The sequence below is a fragment of the Meriones unguiculatus genome, chromosome 19, assembly GCF_030254825.1.
Source record: "Meriones unguiculatus strain TT.TT164.6M chromosome 19, Bangor_MerUng_6.1, whole genome shotgun sequence".
Lineage (NCBI taxonomy): Eukaryota > Metazoa > Chordata > Mammalia > Rodentia > Muridae > Meriones > Meriones unguiculatus.
Window position 1 is genome coordinate 27,719,474 of NC_083366.1, and position 23,386 is coordinate 27,742,859.

At 39.1% G+C, this 23,386-nt stretch overlaps 1 protein-coding gene across 3 annotated transcripts in view; it reads right to left on the bottom strand.

Moving 5' to 3' along the window:
• Positions 1-23,386, bottom strand: part of Wdr37 (WD repeat domain 37) — a 60,580-nt gene that overhangs the window by 19,524 nt on the left and 17,670 nt on the right. For all 3 annotated transcript variants that reach the window (XM_060372735.1, XM_060372736.1, XM_060372737.1), the window contains exons 4-11: positions 22,843-22,938; positions 22,587-22,651; positions 18,853-18,988; positions 17,169-17,240; positions 14,323-14,367; positions 12,190-12,266; positions 6,534-6,774; positions 5,243-5,384 (exon numbers count right to left, since the gene is read on the bottom strand). In XM_060372735.1, the coding sequence (XP_060228718.1) occupies positions 5,243-5,384; positions 6,534-6,774; positions 12,190-12,266; positions 14,323-14,367; positions 17,169-17,240; positions 18,853-18,988; positions 22,587-22,651; positions 22,843-22,938 (874 nt within the window). The remainder of the gene's footprint in view (positions 1-5,242; positions 5,385-6,533; positions 6,775-12,189; positions 12,267-14,322; positions 14,368-17,168; positions 17,241-18,852; positions 18,989-22,586; positions 22,652-22,842; positions 22,939-23,386) is intronic.

Consider the following 23,386-nt stretch of genomic DNA (forward strand, 5'->3'; position numbering starts at 1 on the left):
AATTTTCAAAAGAGAGATGAATATCATATTAATATGAAATATGCAAGAAAAGCTTATGTAGAAATATTGCCTTTCTCTAAGCAAAGATTCATTAACTAACCTTTTTATATTCAACTTTTTAGAGCTACACCAGTAAGAACAGTAAACATAAAAGCTGAGAATCTGACTGTTGCTTGTAAGCATTCAGGAAAAGAACTTAATGAAGAGACTCCAGAAAAGCATCTTTGAAGATAGCACTGTGGTCTCCATAAGCTTCGAAAAGCCCCTTACCATATACTCATTCTAAACCAGAACATCAAGGAATGTTACAGTCCACTGTGGAAGAGCCTACAGAGCTTGCAGAACACTGTGAACCCTCAGAGTGATAAAGCAGGAGAGCCCAGGGCTTATTTTCTTAAGTCGCACTTAGAACACCAACACACATTGCAGTCAGTGGCCATTCTTCTGCTTTTAATGAGGAGTTAAATCAAATGCTTTTAATAAAAGCATGCCTTTATGGATCACAGGTGCACATCTATTATGTAGTTGCTATCTGCTATTTAGTTGTATAGGCTCAAACCCCCACAACCCATGACAAAGGTAAAAGGCAACAGACACTATGAAGATTCCTCAGATAAAACCATGTGAAATGTCTCATTTCCTGTTTTTCTGTATGTGAAGTGTTTCTAAAAGCTTACTACTGATCATTACTAGAAATATTTTGTGTTCGGTAAAGATATCTACAGCTCCATCTGCTGACCAAGTCCTAAACCTACATGTGAAAGGCCAGAGGGTACTTTTTAAACTTAGCCACTCTTTTTTTTTAATAATTCTTTTTCTTTTAATTCTAATTCGATTATATATAATATGTATGTATTTTTCCTGCATGCGTGTCTGTCCATCACTTGTGTGCCTGATACCTGAGCAGGCCAGAAGAGGGCTTTGGAGCCCCTAGAACTAAAGTTACAGACTGTTGTGAGATCCTGTGCAGGTGTTAGAAATCAAACCTGGGTCTTTCTTAAGGCAGCCAATGCTCTTGACCACTGGAGCCAACTACAAAATTTAGAGGCAGAAGAATCCAGCCAATTCCTACCAATCTAGAAAAGCCTTTAAAAGTTAAAAATTATCCTTTTTACCCAGGGTCCTCCTCATTGCTTATCTTCACTTCTTCAGGTGTACAGATTTTTGGTATGTTTATCCTATATTATATGTCTAGTATCCACTTATAAGTGAGTATATACCGTACGTGTCTTTCTGTTTCTGGGATACCTCACTCAAAATGATCTTTCTAGTTCCTACCATTTGCCTACAAATTTCTTGACTTCCTTGTTTTTAATTGCTGACTAGTATTCCATTGTGTAAATGTATCACAATTTCTGTATCCATTCCTCAATTGAGAGACATCTGGTTTATTTCCAGATTCTAGCTATTGTGAATAAAGCTGCTACAAACATGGTTGAGCAAATGTCTTTGTTCAATCCTCATTCAGAAGGCAACAAGGACAGACAAGGGAAGAGGGAGAAAACAGGGAACAGGACAGGAACCTACCCCAGAGGGCCTCTGAAAGACTCTACCAAGCAGGGTATCGAAGCAGATGTTGAGATTCATACCCAAACTTTTGGCAGAGTGCAGAGAAAAGAAGGGGGGATAGAAAGACCTGGAGGGACAGGAGCTCCACAAGGAGAGTAACAGAACCAAAAAATCTGGACACAGGGGTCTTTTTCTGAGACTGATACTCCAACCAACGCCCATTAATGGAGACATTCTACAACCCCTGCACAGATGTAGCCCATGGCAGCTCAGTCTCCAAGAGGGTTACTAGTAAGGGGAACAGGGGCTGTCTCTGACATGAACTCAGTGGCTGGCTCTTTGATTACATCCCACTGAGGAGGGTGCAGCCTTACCAGGTCACAGAGGAAGACAATGCAGCCACTCCTGATGAAACCTGATAGGCTAGGGTCAGATGAAAGGGGAGGAGGACATCCCTTATCAGTGGACTGGGGGAGAGGTACACAAGGAAAAGAGAGAGGGAAGAAAGAAAGGAGGAAGGGAGTTGGAGGAGTCCAGGGAAGGGACTACAGCTAGAAACAAAGTAAATAAATTGTAATAAATTTTTAAAAGAATCATCATAAAAAAAGAATCAGATAAAAAATATCATTTTTGATAGAGCATGGAAATTAGCACCAAATGAAAAAATTTTTTTCTCTTATTAAAACTTTCATTTATCCTGTGGTTAAAGCCAATCTAACAACTGTCTTATATCTCAGAAAAGCTGGGTAGGGGAGAGGGCTCATGTGAATAAGATAGATTTAATGTAAGCCTACTCTTGGCCCCTATTTTAAAAAACAGGACTACACTGCAAAAGCAGGCTGCTCACTGAGTTTGAGTTCAGTCTAGTCTAAGTGGTGAATTCCAGGACAGCTAGAACTATGTAAAGAGACCTTGTCTCAAGAGAGGGAGGGAGGGGGGCAGGGGTTGTCAACCAACTTTTGAAATATTAATTGGTCTACATTAAAAATAAGGCCTCGGGAGAGATGGGCTTGGAGAGAAAAGACCGTGCCCTTTGCCAGCTGCAGCACTGGTGAGCTATGTGGGTGCAGTACTGAAGAGCTTACCCTGGTGGTGTGGATGCAAAAGAGCTGGCGGGCTAACAAACTCTACTACCACCCAGGCCCAGATCCAGGCCTTTGATGTGACCCATGTCAGCATCTACATCAGCTCTGCACTGCTGGAGCATGTGACAGGGCTGGTCCTACAGATTCAAAGGTACAGGATCTCCATAACATTAGGAAACAACAGGACATCTGAGAGAAGTCCCTGTGAGAATCCAGTACTGGTAGTGTAGACTCCAGATCTAAAACTAGACCAATGACTCATTGCAATGAACATTTGCAAGTAAAGATGTGTAGGTAGACAAAAAGGTAAACTGAGTGACACACTTCAGTTTCCATGACGAGATTTATCTTTTCTTTTTTTAATTGGTTTTCATTTTCTTTTGGGGGAGAGGTTGCAAGAGCAGAGAGCAGATAAAAGTTTTAAAACAAAAGGGGGTCTCCTTAGACCAGATGTGGTAGCACATGCCTTTAACCCCAGGACTTGAGAGACAGAGGCAGGTGCAGGGGGATCTCTATGAGTTCAAGGTTAACCTAGTCTACATAGTGAGTTTTAGGACAACCATAGCCACATAGTAAGACACTGCCTCAAAAAGAGAGTTGTGTGGGGGGAGATCACGAGTCATATTCCTCAAACAACTTGTCCCAGCAAGACCTTAAAAGATGTAATATGCAGGGCTAGAGAGATGGCTCAGCGGTTAAGAGCACTGTTTGTTCTTCCAAAGACCCGGGTTCAATTCCGAGCACTCACATGTCAGCTTACAACGATTTGTAACACCAATTCCAAAGGACCTAACACTTTCATACTGATGCACATAAAATTAAATTATTTTTTTTAAAAAGCTGTAACATGTACCTCTATCAGCTACAGGAAATGCAAATATATTCTCCCCTCAAAGCATGAAACAAAAATAAAATGTTTCAAATAACCAGAGTGTGAATTTTAAGTCTTTAAATATCACCACAAGGCAAGCTAGATCACTCCTTTAGAGTTAAACTCTACTGAAGACAGGAAACCTCCTGGCTTCTCATGGCTTACTTTCTCTGAAAAGAAGATGATACCTGCCAAGATCTAGCAACCTCAAATGCAACATGTGACTTCTGACTACATCTGTCCAGGCACAACAAGGACTTATAAAACCCTTGCCATCTGTATCTTTATCTGGATACGATGCTCCAGCTTCAGTAGTTCCCCACAATTTCCATTCTGTCCTTGCAAGCATAGTAAGGGCAAATACTTGCTCTACCTTATCACAAGTACAACTGTCTTGCTCTCTGAAAACAAAACTCTCTTGTTGGCCCAATTCAAATCTCTGATAGATTTTGCTTGTTCTAGTACAGGTTAGCATTGAGTGAGGTGCCAATGCTATTGTCCAGCCTATGGCATCATCCTACTGTAGTTTTGTAAAGAACAGTCATGTCTAGACAACAGAAGAAAAGTGGAAGGTTCAGTGGCCTAGTGGTACCAACAGCCAAAATTAAAATGATAATAAAGGACAATGACTACCAAAATGACAAGAATATCTATAAAGCTGTGTTGATTCTCAAAGGGTAAGGGCTAGCTAATGAAGGTGAAAAGAATGGCAGAATTAGAAACCTCACCCTTTTGCAACATTCTTGTACTAAGTTGGCAGGGATCATTAATGATGCTATACTCATTTGATAAAAAGCTACGGGGAAATAAAACAGCCACATATCTCAAAGTGTCACTTGAGTAACTCCAAACTGGAAAACTACTTTCCAGGGAGAGACCTGGCAGACACTACCTTAATCAGTGTCACGAGGAATTGGATAGACAATCTCCGTTTATTAAAAAGACCAAAAGAGTACATTTGTTGAACTCTGTTAAGAGTAGCCTCATGCTTAACTCACTGGACAGAAATTCAAGCAGAGAAGAACACATACTAGACTGATGGTCTGTGTGTACATGTATGTGTATACACAGGCATATAAATCTCTCAGCACATGCCCTCAAAACACATGCAGTAACAAAACCTTTCAAAGATACAACAAAGTGTGCATCTATGTCTGCCTTGGAAGTCACAAAACTAGAAAGGAGCCATGAAAGGAGCTGGGAAGTAGATCACAAAGGAGGTGAGAAATGGAGAGTAGTGGAATATGTGTTAAAGGAATGCACAAGGAAGGCAAACTGGGAGAAGAAAGGGAACCAGACAGGGAAAGAGGAACGTTTGAGAACAAAGTATAATCACACATAGATATGACAATGCCATAATTAAACCCAAAACTTTGTTTGCTAGACTAAATTATCTAGTTTGCTAATTACCTAATTTTAAAAAAGACTTATTACAGTTTGAGAGTAGCTGTCGACAGCTTAAATTGGGGCCCTTGAGTGATAAGAGGACTACCCTCCCCCCAACCATGCTCTGGGTGCTCCTCGGTTCTTCCTTTACTAAGCCACCTACTTCCAGCCCCTGCCAGATTACATCCCATTCAATTTCTTGAAAGACCATCAGAACCTTCTTTTAGTCTTCTACACCTTTTGAAACACATAGCAAAATGTTTAGAGAAAGAGCTATCATTATGAAAAAGAGCTAAGTTTCAAGCAGTAGAAATTAAGATTAGACTTAAGTTTCAATGACAACCTACAAATTTTTTTTCAGAGATAAGATCTCTAAACAACTGCAACTCACTCCGTGTGTCCTTGGAAAACATTCACGGAGTGGATGGAAGGGTCCCTGAAATCCCAGAGACGGAAAGTTGTGTCACGGGAGGAGGTCACCACGAGCCGCTGGGTGGGGTGAGTGCAACAATGTGTTAACTCCTGGTCATGCCCTACAACCAAATACAACAAAAACACAAGGTCATCCGCCTGCAGACACATAATTAGAATGAAGCTTTTTAAAAACACACCAATCAAAAATATCAACCATCTTTACGGGCACCACTACTAGCTGTTGGAAAAGAAAACCTTAAGGAATTACTCAGTGGTGTGGAAGACTGTCCCTCAGATGCTTGAAGTCCCTTCAGCTACCCACATAAAAGAGTGGGAAATTAGATACATCATAATTCAGTTTTGGTCTTAACAGTTAGAAGGTCAGACGAATTAACAGGCTGACTGAATGCAACAAGAATAACTTCTAATGGTATAATTTTATGGGCTCTTGGAACAAGATCCTGTCTTGCATTTAGGCAGAGCTTATAAATATAATGTTCTATAAATGAGGTATGCAATAAACAAAAGAGAATTCCACATGTGTAACTAAGGTCCCTGAATCAGTCAACTTTGTGTTAATCATAAGAAAGGCTATCCTCAGTGGTCTGGTCTAAATACCTAGAACCATTCAAAAGGCCAAGGCCCTTCCAGAAGCTAGAGAATCCAGGGCAACACAGCATGCTCCTGTCAGCCTGGAAGCCTGCATCCTGCTACATGGGAAGGGGCTTTTGGTGAGACTCCTGGATGCTCAGTATAGACCCTAACTGACCACTAGTAAGAAAGTACGACCCCAGCCACATGGTTACAAGAAACTAGATGGATTTTCCTAGCAACCAGTAAGCCTGGAAGAAGACTGAACATGCTAGAGGCCCTACCCAAGCTGCACCTTCACTTTAACCAGGCAGCCCATCATAGATGATGAGTAGCCACCATAGACACAGAAAACCAGACAAGAAAACCATCAAGGTAATAGACTCCTGTTATTTACGTTTGTTGTTAAAAAAAAAAGTTGGGGAAGGAATGTCAAAGAGAATACCAATACAGCAATCATACTTCGACTACTGAAATACTACATGGTATAGTTAATCCCCTGAAGATAAAATATTTTCAGCTATGAAGAATTCTATTAATCAATCAGACAAGATCTTCAAAAATGACAACCAAAAAGCCAAGAGCACTAAACAGAATCCTGGCCTGGAAGTAATTTGTAAGCTCAGACATAAAAACAGCCCAACTAGGAAGAATTTTAGATGTTCACAGCAAGATACCTGTCAGAGAATGAACAAGTTCAGATGTCTCCACATCATACAGGTTGGCAGTTCTGTCCCATGAGGCTGTCACCACTTGCTTCCCACCAACCAGCCAGTCAGCAGCAATAACCACACCCTGATGGCTTTTGAGAGACGCCAGGGGGACTCGGGCAGCAGGGCAGTCACTGGGCACATCTCCATCAATGTCAGCCTCATCTTTATCAGAGCATTCCATTTCATCTTCACCAGACATTTGTTGCTAAGGGTAAAAATCATAAAAGAAAGACTCTGTAGGAATCTTTATTTTTTCCAGCAAGGCTACACCATTTATCTTTCTAGATTTAGTCACCATTAGGGTCAATGCAAGCACAGTACCTGATATATAGCTAGTATTCAAGGAATGCTTTCTCAATGTTAAGTCTTAGCTATAAAAGGAAGCCAAATACCCTGAAAAATATTAAAGCCACTACAGCATCTAAACTAAAATTCATCTTCACTAATCAATTAAATAGCAAATAAAGCAATTTTCAACATTTTCATTTTTACCACTTTTAGAAATACAATGTAAAATTTCAAAATACATTAAAAGTCAATAACGTCACAATATAAATTTTGAGTCACAGCAGCCTGTTTAAGATACTTTAAAAAAAAACTTCTAAACTATATGGCTTAGAATTCCATTGTTCTAATGAGAGACCATATGATTTTTCTGTATCAATTAAATCTTTTGTTAAAAGCCAAATAACGTAAAAACGTAACAGCCAGTCTATACTCCAGCTCTTCAAGAAATGTTTATTCATTAAATAAATATTGGTAAACTGTCATGCTGTTTAAGGAGACAGAAGACGACAGTCATACTTAAAATGATGCTTACTCTAAATGATAAGAATATTGGTTAAGCACAACTGGCAAAGTTCCTGTCCTTACAGGAGAGAGAGACTACAAACACTCACAAAATATACACATACGAGCTAGTAAAACTGTCACATGTGTGTATATACTAGTCTAAGTATATGTGAACAAAATACGCAAAGAAGTATGTCACATGGCATACACCATCAGGTGGTAGTGAGGGCTTTGAAGAAAATAAGAAAGGGAGTTGAAGAGATAGACAGCTGAAGGGCTGCTGTCTTATACAAAATTACTGAAGAAAGACTAACAACAACTGAGTCCAATTATGGAGAACAAGGAGAAGGGCATTTGTATACTGTAGGAAATACTATTCATGCAAAAGGAACAAGTATAAAGTCCTCTTTTCTCTGCTACATAACTGGGCTTGCTAGCAGGTGAAGGGACACAGAGACAACATGGATGGGAGGCAATGTAGCAGGTGGTGTGGGAAACCTGGTAGGCCATGGAAAGGACTCTATGCTCTATTCTACATGTGGTGGAAAAACATCACTTCTGAGCAAAGACATGTTACGACTATTAAATACAGGAAAATGAAAAAAGGTTGGTATATGTTAAACTGTGTCACCCACAAACTCATCTGTCAAAGCCCCAACCACAAGACCTCAGAATATGACCCCCTATTAGAAAAAGGGCCCTTCAGAGGCAATTAAAATTAGGATGAGTGTAGAACCTAGTCTACATGACTAACGTACTACAATAAAAATTACAACAGACACACATACAAGGGAAAGAGAATGGAAGGGCACAGTGACAAGGTGACTATATGCTAGGCAAGGACTGAGGCCTTAGAATAAACCAATCCTTCTACTACCTTGCTCTTAGACTTCTAATCTACACACTGTGATAACATAAATCGATGCTAATACCACCAGTCCCATGAAGCACCAGGAAACAACTAGATGTGGGTGGTAGTATTGAAAGTGAGAAAAAAAGACTCATTATCCCCAGGAAAGCTTGAGAATTTGCCAACATATATCCACATGGAACACACACACACACACACACACACACACACACACACTGTTTAAAGGTATATGGTCCAAACTACTGAGTAATAATGACAGCACAACTGAGATGATCAACAGGTTAGAAGTAGCAGGTTAGTGGGAAACACAAAAAAAGATACCCAACAACAGGACACCCAGGCAACATATTAATTAGATAACAACTGAAATCTGGAGTTAAGAGGAAAGTCGGTATGCAAATTGCGACTCATAGTAACAGCTGATCCGTAAAGTCTTAGATGCTGAAAGAGACTAACGAGGACTAGTAGAGAAGAACAGATGAGCAGCAAACTCACACGTACACCAGTGGGTAGAGCATCAGAGAGCCACCCAACAAGACTTAAGGGACGAAAGAAACAGAAGGAAATGGTGTCTGTTAGAATCCCCAAAATCAGCGTTGGCATTCCGCAGAATGAGCAATCATAAAGGCAGCACTGATGACTGAGGAACAGCAGAGTTGTGGGGACACCACGTGAGACAAGAGTGTGACTCAGGAGGGAAAAGCATGAATTTTCACATGGCATTTCTGAAGATGTTGGTGTGGGAAGGAAAGCCGGTGAGATAGTAATTCTGATAGGCTCTGGGACAAATGTGTGCAGATGGTAAGACCCATTCTAAGGAAAGAGGGAAGCACTGCAGAAATAACATCAGGAAGAGAGGAAGTAGGAAGTAGCAGGAAAAATCTGCTAAGACTACAGGATGTGTCAGAGTACACAGGGTACAGGGAAGCCACATGTGAGTGGCATGGGAAGGAAGGAGAGTTTGAGGAAAACAGGTACAGCCTGGGAAAGGAAAGAATGTGATAGCTATAAAGCTCTATGCACAGATGTGTTCAGTAGTGCCTAGACTGCAGAAGGAATATAAAAAGTATGCCTAGAAAGGTTTAAAAAAGAAAACCAGAACATACCCTCTTGTCCAGGAATGAACAGCTCATGCCTATAATCACTGCACTTTGGAGGCTCAGACAGAGCTACCATAAGTTCAGAGTTAAACCGTGGGACCATTTCAAAAGCAAATAGGAGAAGGGCAGAGGAACCCCTGCAAAGAAAGACTTTATCTCAGAAGCAAAGGGGGAGCCACTGAGTTATCAACATGCCCATTATTCTAGAGCTATGGCGGGCAGCCACTAGACTCAACTAGCTAAAAAAGTTGAGAACCTGGAAAACTTTGGAAAGGTTAAAGGTCAGCAAAACCCTTTCCCCTCTGCATGAGATGAGAGCTGATTCCCAGGCTGTAATGTTCAAGAGAAGAATGGCTCCCTGCGGATAAACATACCAAGACAGGAAGGTCTGCTACAATCACAGGAAATACCTGATGGGAATGCTGCAGCAATGCTGTTACTCTGAGCTCAGTGTCTGGATGCCTTCCATCTGCTGTTGTTGGAACTGTTCAGAAGGCTCTGGTTCCTTGTCATGCGTTTTCTAGCCCCCACACCTGCACCCAAGGTGTCCTGCCCTCCAGTACCTGACTGCTGCTGCACAGCTCTGCCTAGCTCTGTGGACAAGGATCTCTTTGGCTAGATAATGAACATGGCTCCAACATAGAGTATGAAATGCAAATCTGCCACACCATCTTGTCTGTCTTGCACTTCCTAGGTAATTATGCCCAACAGTGGTCCACAGGGAAGCTCATTGGTATCTCTTGTGTATGCTTTCCCAGTGCAAAAAGATTGAGCAACTGAATCCTTATGATTTCATGGAGCAGCTAGAAACAGAGTAGGGAGATAAAAAGATTGTGTCACAGAGAATTCCAAATTTTTTGACAGGTTTGCTAACTGCTGACCTACAACATTGAGCATAATAGGCTTTCACTAAAAAAAAAAAAAAAAAAATTAAAGAAAAAAAAATGATGTGACAAACACTTCAGATGAAGCTACCTCGTCAGACAGGCAACAGAAGAAAAGATCTGAGGGTTAGGACCATGCATACATGGTTTGGGCCATGGGTAGTGTTAAGCACGTATTCCACTGGAAAGACCACACAAAAAGGCTCAAAAAAGACTCTGAAACCTCATGTTTTAGAAGGTGAAATGACGTAAGTTAATTCTGGAAGGGAGAAGTCCAGGATGAAGGTCAACCAGTCTGCTTTCTGGTGAGAGGCCTTCCTTCTCCTTCCGGGCAAACAGCTGCCTTTTATATAATGGTGAAGAGAGAAGGCAGGCCCTCTGGTGTCTTAAGGACACTAATATTATCAGATCAGGGCACCACCCTACAGTCTGATTTAACCTGATTAACTTTCTTAAGCTATTACCTCCAATTAAAGCCCCATTAGCATATAAAAACCCAACTGTGGTGGTTTCACTAGGGATACCCCCCCCCCACCCACACACACACACAGATTCAAGTGTTTGAATGCTTGGCCCATAGAGAAGGCACTATTAGGAGGTGTGGCCCTTGTTGGAGAAAGTATGTCACTGGGGGGGCCAGCTTTGAGATCTTAGAGGCTGAAGCCAGTTCACTTCCTGCTGCCTGCGGATCAAGATGTGGAACCTCAGTTCCTTCTCTAGCACCATGTCTGCCTGCATGCAAACCATGCTTTCCACAGTGACAATATGGACTAAACCTCTGAATTGTAAGCCAGCCCCAATTATATGTTTCCCTTTATAAGCGTAGCCATGATCATGATGTTTATTCACAGCAATAGAAACGCTAACTAAGACACCAATCCATAACATCCTAACCCTGGGCCTCCAAATTACAGAGCTTTCTTATACTGCAAATACATTTATTCTACCCTAAAACATCAACTCATTCCAGCATTAACATGAAAGTCTAAAGTACAATCTTAACAAAATGCCATCTAAATTGGGAGGTCTGTATGAGGATCAAGGTATAATTATACCCAGGCAAAATTCCTACAGACCACAGAAAACAAACAAGTTACATTTATAAAAAGTACAATGCTGCAGAAGTTAATTTTCTTCCAAAAGGGGCAAAAGAAAACAAGGGACGGACACCAGGTTCCAAACAATCCCCAAATCTAGCAAAGAAAATTCCAGTAGATCTCAACAACAATGCTCTCAACAATAATGCTCTTAGGCTCAATTCTTTACCTTTTAGACCCATTAAAGTAGCATCCTCTACCATGACAGCTAACTGGGCAGCCCCAACCCTGCTGTGGCACTGGGTTGTGGCTTCCTGCTCCCTCAACTCTAACCCCCTGTGGCCCCAAACCAAAAAAAGGCCAGATAAAGTAGCACATGGTTGTTATCCCAGTTCTAGGGAGGCTGAGGAAGAATGCACATTCTAGGCCAGCTTGGGTTGGGCTACATCAAAACCATGTCTTTTAAAAAGAAAACAGGAGTCAAAAAAAGAGAAAAATGAAACAGAGAGAAGCAGGAAGGATGAAAAGCAAAAAGTTAGCCCTTTGAAAATGAGGAAGAGGCAACCTCAGGACTATAACAGGAGTGACAGCATTGGCAATTTCCAAATCACTGTCAGATCCTTGTTCCCCTGTCCAAAGAAAGACACATGTTTATAGCCAGGCAGTTCCATTTTCTGGTGCTTAGAGAACCCAGCACTGATAAGACTTCCTCCATTTCATCCTATGTTCAGTTTCATTACCCCAAGAGTATAAATCCCATCTGTTTGTAAGATGGCTGATTAAATTCACAGTTCACATCTATACTAACCTTTTAAAAGATAGGTTAAACCACATTCAACCACACCAGATACTATGAGCTTATTCTAACATTTGCAAATATCTAGTCTTATATAAGTAGAGCAGCATAGCACTCTCAGAGTAACTCAACATGCTTACACTAGTGTCGGCAACAGGCTGAGGTGTTGGAAGCTGTACCACATATCTCCAAATATGAGCAGTCTGATCTCCAGAAGCTGAAGAGACAAACGGGTGAAGATTATCCACAAGCACACCAAGCATAAAATGTGTTCCTTCCTACACTGTGGCCATACGTCAATTATGCTTTTCTAACTTAGTGATCATTTAGTAAAATGAATATTCTTTATTTAAATAGTAATTTCAGACTGTGCAAGGCTATTAAGAACAGAACACATGAACAAAATTTGGATTATAATTGCTATTACTAAAGAAAATATTTCATCTTACAAAAATTTTGAAGGCTAAGAAAAACTACAGATATTTTTTAAAGATTTATTTATATATTATTTATACAGCTTTCTACCAGCATTTATGCCTGCATACCAGAGAGAGCACCAGATCTCATAACAGATGGTTATGAGCCACCATGTGGTTGCTGGGAATTTATGTATTAAATATTCTATTGCATCACACTTGTGATATAACAGAGTCTGATATGTTTCAGGACCCACACACCAGAGAGAGCACCAGATCTCATAACAGATGGTTATGAGCCACTATGCGGTTGCTGGGAATTTCTGTATTAAATACTCTATTGCATCACACTTGTGATATAACAGAATCTGCTATGTTTCAGGAAAGTGAGTAATACTTTCATCCACTCATTATGAACAGGACTTCACAACTGTCAGTTATTATGTTACTTTTAGCACTACTTATTTGTGTTGCTTTTCTATTTTCTTTCTAGCTAAAGTTTGCAAGACAATGCTTTAATTAGGAATGAAAGGTGAAGGACAGCCACACAGGGCACTGAGGCCACTTTTCCACTCCGGAGTGGTTATTCTGACCCTCACCAAAGCAGTATGCTTTCCATCTTCTCTTCACCACTGCAAAACTTACCATGAGCTGATGGTGAATTCATTATGGCCAAAACCAACTGATTGTCCTGCCTTGCCAATTTCCCTCCAATCAGCACTATTTAAGAAATGCAGTCTACTTTTCTCTTCTCCTTTATCTGTCTCAAAGTTTGTATTAGTTCCTTTTTTAGATGCCACTTGGTTTCACCTCTCCTTCTAAGACTTCAGTTTATATCCAACTGCTATGGGTCTAGTGTCTTTCCTCTTTACCAATCAGATAATAAATCTTCAGTGTCTTTCCTACTTTAACTCCTCAGATATATATTAAGGTAAATATTGGCTACGATCATCTAAGACTGAGAAAATAATTTAGAATAACCTTCCCACTATATCCCTCTCACATGTGAAAAGTCTGTGACCAAAAGGAGTAATCTCTGCACTCTACACATTAAAAGTACTCATATTGAACTCCTTGCTAAATACTTCCACTTCCACAAAGGACCCACCCCTGTCATCAACTTGTATACTCTATCCTGGGGTCAGCAGAATATGGTGCATGGGAAAAGTGCAAGCATTTCCCCATTTTTGTAAATGAATAGTCATGTCCCTTCACCTGCTGCAGAGACACACTTTTGTGCTACAAGAGCATGACAAAGCAGACACAAATGTGATATGGTCTATCAAATATATATTCCTACTAACTGAACTTTTTCAGAAGCATGCTAAACTCTGGCCCATCAAAGCCAACACATACTCTCCAAGATTATCACCTGTATCCCAAAGCACAATTCCATAGCCATCTGACAATTTTATAGAAATAATCCTCAGTACAACAGGCTACCTTCCAAAAGCAGCAACAATTTTTTGTTTGTTTGTTCATTTTGTTTTTCGAGACAGGGTTTCTCTGTATTGTCCTGGCCATCCTGTAACTCACTCAGTAGACCAGGCTGGCCCCTAACTCAGCCTCCCGAGTACTGGGATTAAAGACGTGCACCATCACTGCTGGAGTCAGTCTAAAATGTGATCCATACAAGCTACAGCAGCCTACGTAAATAACCTAAAAAGGAATGAAAATAATTCATAAAATTTCTACTAAAGGCAGTCTAACTTTCATAGGTACCATGAATAACTATGAAAATACAAACAAAATATAAAATTAATAGCTGTTATTATGTTAAGAATATTAATAATTAAGAGCTGTTATTATGTTAAGATTATTAATAATTTTAATCAAGAAAGAAAAAAATCAACATACCAGTAAGAGCCAACTGCTCTGAGGGATGAAATTTTATAGAATTTACTGCAAAATAAAAATATTACAAGAACAGGTTTAAAATAAAACACGGTATTGATATTTATTAGCTTTGTATGTATTACAAAGTTAATTGTAAATTTAAAAAACTATGATAGTTCATTAAATCCTCTGATTTGATTAAACTATGAATTACTGTATACATTAGAACAGAAGCATAAAAACACACTAAAGCATGAACTTACTGCTAAATAACAGGATATACAAGAAAGAATATTAACAATCCACTCTTATAAACAGGCAAGTAATTTAGAGTTAAAATAAATCAAGATAAACACAGTTATTGGACAAGAAGCAAAAGCAAACTGTAGCATGCAGACACTGCACACTGGCCTCACCCTGAGTCTTCCCAACTTATAGAACCCTGATCTAGTCCATGACAAATGAGACCCCAGGAAAGGATTTCAACTCCAGAATGAATGGAGATTAGGTTACTGTCCTCTCTTTTTCTTAGCCACATTTAGAAAACTCAAAGGTAAGTCTTGGCAATGTTTCTGACAAAGCTTTTATTTTCATAATAAGGAAGCTGAAGCCAATGAAGAGCCTCCCTGTGCCCTCCGGCCTTCCTTCCTTCCTTGTATCCAGATGGGCTGTCTTAATGGGCGGTCAGCAGTTAACAAGCATGAGCCCAGAGCAATGGGACTGGTCGGGTATTAAAAAGATTCTAACCCCATCTCCCTAACCTAGACTTTCCTAAAGCAAATCCCAGGTTTTAGAACAGACACCACCATTAGTCTACCCAGGGAGATGAATTCAATTCTCTGAGAACCAACCTTCATATCCCTGCTTCGTAACAAAAATGCTTATCCCTTAAACACAATGTGAGAATTCTGCCAAACCTCAAAAAATTATGTTATGGTAATTTTATTAGCTATGCCTTTAAAATGATGTTTTACTATAAAACTACATAGAAATCTATTTACCTTCAGTACTGAAATATAAATAATGTAGAAGAGTTGGTAAAACTGCTGTCATAAGTAATAAATATAAGCCACAAAGCTAAAAATAAGCAAATTTATTTTTAAAATAAACTGGTGTTGGGGGCTGGAGAGATGGTTAAGAGCTCCTGCTATTCTTACAGAAAATCCAGGTTCAGCTCCCAGCATCCACATGGCTGCTTACAACATGCTGTAAGCTGAGTTCCAAGAGATCCAACACCCTCTTCTGATCTCCCTAGCACCAAGCACACCTATGGTGCATACATTTTTTTCAGGAAAAAATAATATATAAAAAATAAAAATAAATATATTTTTAAAAGACATTTAGAGTGTAATACATGTTCTACAAAATTTTAACACATATTTGAATTCCTAGTAACATATTCAAGGCACTGTACTTATAAACTAAGAAAGGAAAGACAAGTAAGAAAAGGACAAAAGGAACAGGTAGCATCAGGAACTGCTAAAGGAGCCAGGCACAGTGGCGCCTGTGATCCCAGCACTCAGGGAGGCAGAGGCAGACAGATCTCTGTGAATTCGAGGGCAGCCTAGTCTACAAAACGAGCCCAGGACAGCCATGACTACATAGAGAAACCCTTTCTCGAGAAAAAACAAAAACAAAACAGCTAAAGGAGAGAAGCTACTAAAAAAAGAGAAGAACTAGGATCTATGATTTAGAACCCACCTTAAAGACAATCAATATGGTCAGGAAGGTGCTGGGTTAAAGGATGATTCACCCATGGTTGTGGCTTTGCACAAGCTAAAGGTGATGTTGAGTCTATAAAAGTGAACCCAGGCTCAACTCCAATGGCAGTGGAGATATTCAAGAAAGACACTTGTGTCCCTCTCTTTCGTTATCAAACTGTAATCTTTTCTCCATTGGGAGACTTTTATAGTGTTTTAACAGACATGCTGGAGTCCAGTTGAAGCTGACCTTCCCCCCAACACACACACACACACGCAAAAGAGGCTTCTACTCTATACATAAAAATTCATCTAGAAATTAAAAACTCGGGACTAGAGTAGGGGTCTTACAGACCACAACAAGACTCTTTCAAAAGTGGAGATCTTTAAACCCCCTTTTCTTCAGCAAAGATTTAGCAAAAAGTTTCTGTAAGAGAATGGAGGCAACCTGGAGCCCAAATCCCTTCCTTAGAAAACTGTCTCATACTAAATTCATTATTTGTTCTAGCCTTTGTCTTGCTGATTTCTATGGATTGTAGAGATAGCCACAGGCAGAGTGGAGGAAAAAGTCACACACACAAAGAGATCTACAAGGCCAATAAGTCTGTCTGTCAACGCTACGGGACAGCGGTAGCTGGCAGAGGAGGGGAGTGACTAAGTAGGCAGCCTTGTACAGAGACTGGATGAAGGCCTTCTACATGGAAGAAATTCACAAACATTTGAGAGAAAAGTGCAAAAATAAAATTTGGTCATAACATTGTTAACACCCATGTATAACTGAAGGGGCAGAAGAGACCTATTATAAAATATTACAAACTACAGACCCAAACACACAATCAGTAGGAGCATCCCTTATTTTTGCTTGACCAAAGTATAATACATCAATCTCTAAAACATGGCTTATAATAAACAATTAAGTAAAGTTACACAATGTAGACTGATGTGTAGCACTACTTAAGCATTAAGCTTTTTACCTTTATTGCTTATACAAGGTAAAGAACCGTTTGTTCTAATCTCTGTCTACATTACACTGCACCCCCAACTACCAAAATACTAATATTTTATCTCTAACTTTCTACCAACACAGTTAATCTTATAAAAAAAAATTTAAAGGAATCAGATGAAGTACAGCTTCTGATTATTGTGTTCATCTGGGTAAATGCTTACCTGAGCCCACATGGCCAGCATATTTGACAAGACACTTGCCAGTCTCTATGCTCCACAACAAAGCTGTGTGATCTACAAAATGAAGAAGTCATTACTTAGCCATCATTAACTTTACAGTCCCTTTAAAAATACAACAATATTCTACAAAGGGTAAGTCATATCACCCCTAATAATTTTTATTTTATGTGGATGGGCATTGTGTGTGCATTTAAGTCTTGTATGCAGTAGAACCCTTGAAAGACAAAAGAGGGCACTAGATCCATTGGGACTGGAGTTAAAAGACACTTGTGAGCTACAGAGTGGGGAGCTCAGAATTGAAAATCGAACCTGAGTCTCTGGAAGAACAGCCAGTGCTCTTAACCACTGAGTCATCTCTCCAGTCCCCCAACAGTTCTTACAACTTTGATTCTACTACTTTGTAAAATTCAACTGACCTAAGAAAAGTTTTCAGGATCAGAGTGGCTGTGGCTTCTCTAAAGCCACAAAACTGGAAATGGACAACTGGACTTGGTTTCCTGGTAGACCATTACACCAAGACCATCATGTGTGCAACTGGTATGCAGAAGTCACAGAATTAAAATCTCAAATTCAATTAGTCTACATGAAATAATGGCTACTCCTTTGGACCTTATCCTCTCACAGGCATTAAGAGAAGGGGAGAAAAGGAGAATTGAAGAAAATTCTGAGAAGAACTATTTGTCAATTATCTAAACAAAATTTCAGAAATATTAGAAATGTCATCCCCTCTTTTTTTAACTAATACTTTCAAGCCATGCAAGATGTTTAAGTATGAGAACAAGTGTACACAGGAAAAGAAACCCTCAACACTCTAACTACAGTTTTTGTGTTCTTTTACTTTTAAAAATCAAAATCTAGTAAGAAAGTAACATCTTACAAGCTAAGAAAGCTGGTTTCAGTATCCAACCATCACTCTTAATTTCAGCAATTTCTATATGAAGAGGTAGGATGTCAGACTGACCTGAGCTTTTACCAACTATCGTGCTGGTGGTGAGCCCTACCCCAGGACCACCAAGAGGAGACTTCTCTAACAACTAAACATGCTAGAGAATACGCATTTTTTGGTTACTAACAACACTTTCCCTTCATTGCTGGAAGAAAAATTACAAACCTGTCCCAGATCAGAAGCACATCTTGCTTGAACAATAACAACACCAATTAAAAAAATTCTTAAGTTTAAAAAATATCCCACCATGTTGTTTCTACCATTCAAATACTGACACACGCCCATAACTTAGCTGAAGCAAGTAACCTCCTTCCTCAAAAATGGATCCAGGCTTAGCCAGGATATCCACCCCCAGGAAGATTACAAAGGAAAAGTACAGGCCTCAGAAGTGGGTGCTCCCGCATCAAGGCAAAAGCTTTTCTTTTCTCCCCCCCCCCTTTTTTCCTCTTCATTTCCTTTTCATTTGAGAAGAGACAGTATGACAGGATTTCATATCACAGCCCACGCTGGCCTGGACCTTGAGGTCCTCCTGCCTCCACCTTGGGTGCTGGGACTTTGGCATATACCAGCACAACTGGATCTAAAAGCTTTAGTTTTAATAACTTCCACCACACTTTTCTTTCTAGGAACTGCTCTGACACTGCCAACTGAAAGTCACTGCTATCAGTTATCAATCAAAGCCACGTCTTAATAAGCCAGCTGCAACAGTGTCTGGCTCACCGGCAGACGCTGTCCCAAGAACCACAGGCTGTGTCCTTGCAACACTGACATCCCAGATGCCATCCCTGTGGCCAATATACTCCTTCACAAGCTGGCAGATGGCCCTTGAGGTGGTAGTCTTAAAGCTGGAGACAATCTAAATTAAGAAGAAAAGAAGCACTTTTAAACTCTTAGTGAATTAAATTTCTCTAAATTAAAAAAGGCAAAACAGAAAAAAAAGACGTCTTGAAAAATGTGTAAGTCACTTAACAGGATACTGTAAACACCACCGGAATGTAATCCAAGCATGAACAGGACTGAGATGCCTCACACAGAAAAGCTGCTCTCACTCAGCTTGTTATCAGAGGCTTCAGAAAATTTCCCCCACCTACCTACAAGGTAGGTAGCACCTCACTGCAGAAGAAAAGCATAGTGTGCCTTGCAAGAAACTCTTCCCCAAATCTCAATCACCAAACAAAATTCCCCATCTTTAAAATACACACATACGCACAAAGAAAGAGAGACAGAGAGACAGTCAGACAACAGAGAAGCAGGAAAAAGTTGAGAAAAAAAATGCCCCCAACTACTAACACTAAAGAGTGTGCTCATAGAACTTTCATATTTTTCCTGAATTTCATCATTTTACACCAACCACATATCAAAACAAAACAAAACAAAAAAAGTCCATGCATAAGAGGAACCAAAAGACCACACTTGTAACAGATGAGGAGGTTTGTTAAAGATTGTTTATTGAGCACTTGCTTGAAGCCATGTGCCACACTAGATGGAGACAGAAATGAGATACAGCAGCCTTTAAGAAGCTCATATTCTAATAGAAACAGACAAAAGATGATACAGACAATGAGGAACACAGAGTAAGGTACTGTCCCATATAATGATACATATAACAAACAATTATCATTTCCCTCATGATGAAGAATATAAAGTGAGGAAGAAACTAAATGTAAAAATTTCTTTAAGCTTTTGTCGTGAAGCTGTTCTCAGATAAATGAAAACTTTCCAACTGTTAAATAAATCAGAAAAATATAAAGAATAATGAATCTATAAAATCAAGCAAAAAAACAAAAACAAAAATTAAGGGATTCATACAGCTTGCTTTTAACAATGATTCCATACAGCCTGGGACATGTATATAAATATACTCTTACATAAATATATGAAGACACAATCTGTTACATCAATTAGGTATGTGCTTTCAGGTTATCTCCAACAAAGTAAAGAAAAAACAGAATGTTCAATAAAGAGACTGACATTTTACAAGTAATATAAAATACTATTTAACTTGGTTTAAACTTTACAGAAAACAGAAAAGGACTTGCTCAAATCTCAAATCCATCCCTGACATCTTGTTTTTCTGAAAGCTAGTCTCCCTCCTAAAATCAATGAAAGTATCCCTCTACAATATATATAAGCCTCTGCTTAAAAAAAAACACCACTGAAATGCCAAACAGTATTATATTTTACGGGAAGAGAAGTCATAGACTACATAAAACTTGCCACTATCTTAAGTTGTGGTAAATTACATTTTCCAACTATCTCAACATTTCTAACATAAAGAATGCAATTATAGGAAACTACTGAACCACACATTTCTTACCTATCCCATTCATAGGATAGAATGGAAGAGGCACTACCATGGGAATACAACTTTGTACTTTAGATACAGGATGTGCTGTTCACAAATACTGTGGCATACCATCTCACATGCCATTTCCATAATGCTCCTTATGCTTAAAAAACAAAACAAAACAAAACAAAAAACACTGATTTAAGCCAGGGTATGGTGGTTCATGCCTTTCACCCAAAACACAGGAGGCAGAGGCAGGAGAATTTCTGTGTTCTAGGCCAGCCTTGTCCACAGAGTGAGTTCCAGGACAGTCAGGACAACATAGAGACTCTGTCTCAATAAGAAAAACAAACAAACAAACAAACAAAAAACCACTGACTTGATCAAGATTACAAAGAGACCCAACAAAACAACTGAATTACTTAGAAGGAGCATCACAACAGCAGAATAGAGCAATGGCATGATGTTTTCCCATCATCCCATCATTTTACCTAGAATATAACCTTCATCACTTTAAAAGCAAATCAGAAAGGCTCTTTTCCACTACAAAAAAATGCTTTCTAAAGAATATTTGCAAACATCTCCACAGGCTTCTTTAAAGTAGTTTTCAGGGTAGATTGTCTTCCCCCTTCCCACCCCATATGCATAACAACCGGTCATGAGTTGCCCAGGGAAGGAAAAATCTCTATGGGTTTACTTCATTTACTTCTACGTTCCCACTGTCTCACCAAACATGCTACTTGCCTTTCATGGCTCTGAATCACAAGGAGGGCAAGTAATGAATCTAGACTGTAGCATGTTCTTGTAGCATTCGTGCTTAGCTTTAATACCAAGAATTCATGCTGTGGTACAAATCAGAATATATTGTTACCAAATTATTTCTTCAATTTTGGATTTCTTGCGCTTTATTATTTTTAAGATGAGTACATACAGTGTACAAACTGCTGTAAAGTCATTAGGAATATGCTTCTGACATATTCTATTCCTAAAATGACTGCCATTAAATATATTAGAACTCTAATATATTTTTCAAACAAAATACTATTGTGCATGCCCTTACCTTTGTCCAAACCTTGTTTTTTATTGCTCATGGGAAAAGACTGCTTGCTATATATAAGCATATCTTCCTCTACTTCAGAAATAACCAGAAAGGTTTTAATCCTAAGACCACACGTTGTGTACCCAGCCTTGTGAGCATCAGAATAATCTATTTAATTCAGAATAATGTAACAAGAAATGAAGAACATAATTTTACAGTTCATTTTGAAGAAAAACTGAATTACAAATTTCAAAACTAGGGTGAACTAGACATTACAATAAACAAAAATCCAATGAAACGGCAATTTACATTGCAGACGTTATCAAAGCACACAGTAGCAAAATGTCAACAATACTCATGTTCCCTTCCAAATGGCAATTACCAACAATTTTTAAATAGGGAGAACAGGCAGAAAGGCTAGACTTGTCCTCTTAACTACAATTAACCTCATTGTTCCTGCCAAATAAATGACTGTCAGTCCAAGACAATGAATTATAAAAATAAAAAGCTGGTAATATAATCATAGTACAAATTTCAATTTTCCCTCCAAAGGAGTATACATTCACCAACCAAAGACAATTAATTTATCTTTTACATATTCAAATACCCCAAATTAGAAATGTATAATATTACCTCAAAATACTATTATACAATAACTTTCCAAACAATTAAATCCTTGCCACTTCAAGTTAGTACTAGGCACTTTAAAAGAAAAACTCCTTGACCATCCCTACATGCCTCAGAAGCACACCTTCACTTCCTTCTCATACTTAGAAAATTGAAAAATAATAATAAAAATGTAACTTTCACCCAGATGGAAATTTCACTCCATATATTTATCTATCTCTCTGAATCCATATACTTTTTATCAAGCCAATTAGCAATACAAAATAGATTTCTCTTCTAAAGAAAAAAAAGTCACTAAAGCACAATACACTGATCTCACTGAGGTTAGCATCTAAGTTAGGATCTAAGCATCTACATACTACATCCATTTAGCAATTGTTGTTTCTAGAAGCCAGACATTTTCCTATTACACATTTCTAACTGGAAAATATGCAAGTTAAAGTACACATCTGCGCACCGTAAGCACCACATGACTGGCTCCAGAGCCAGTGCCTTGCATACCTTGCTGGTAGAAGCCTTGTAGGTGGTCTTCAGCTTCTGAGAAAGCTGACTGGTACTGTGACTGGCTGTGGAGATAACAAGCAAATAGCCTCAAACTCAAGAGCCACAGCATTGCAAAATACAGCTATGTCTTAGAAAGAAAGGAACACTCAGAAGATCTGTGCAACTACCAAGTCATGAGAACAACAGCAGCACTCGACCAGGACTCAGTTTCCTTGACAAGTAATCTACATGCAATACCTTACAAATATCTTACCTTTTGTTTTGAGCTGGCCCTTACTCAATTCTGCCCCATCGATTGCTTGCCCTTCACCAGCTAATCGTTCATTAAGAGTATCAATTTCTCTGCGCACTGGAAGTAAAAACATTTTTATGAAAATGCAAAATTTGGTCTTATGTTCAAATGTACTCATCACTTCTAAAACTTAAATACATAAGAATGTTGTGAGTTGGGACTGTCAAAACAAGGACATGAAAAGCATTCTAAATAACAAGGTGATAATTTATAGTTTGCAAACATTCAAACCATCACTCCAAGTACAAAAAGTCACGGCTGGGAATGCAGCTCAGTTGGTGAGTATTCACCCAGCATGCATGCGGACCTGGGTTTCATCCTTACACCATATACAATGGGTATGGATGCCTACACTCTCAGCACTTAGAAGGTGGGCACAAGAGGATCAGAAGTTCAGGGTCATCCTCAACTACATTTCAAGTTCAAGGCCAGTCTGGGCTGTATGAGATCCAATCTTTAAAAATAAATAAATTAAAGCTCACTCTCATGACCCTTTCAAGATGTT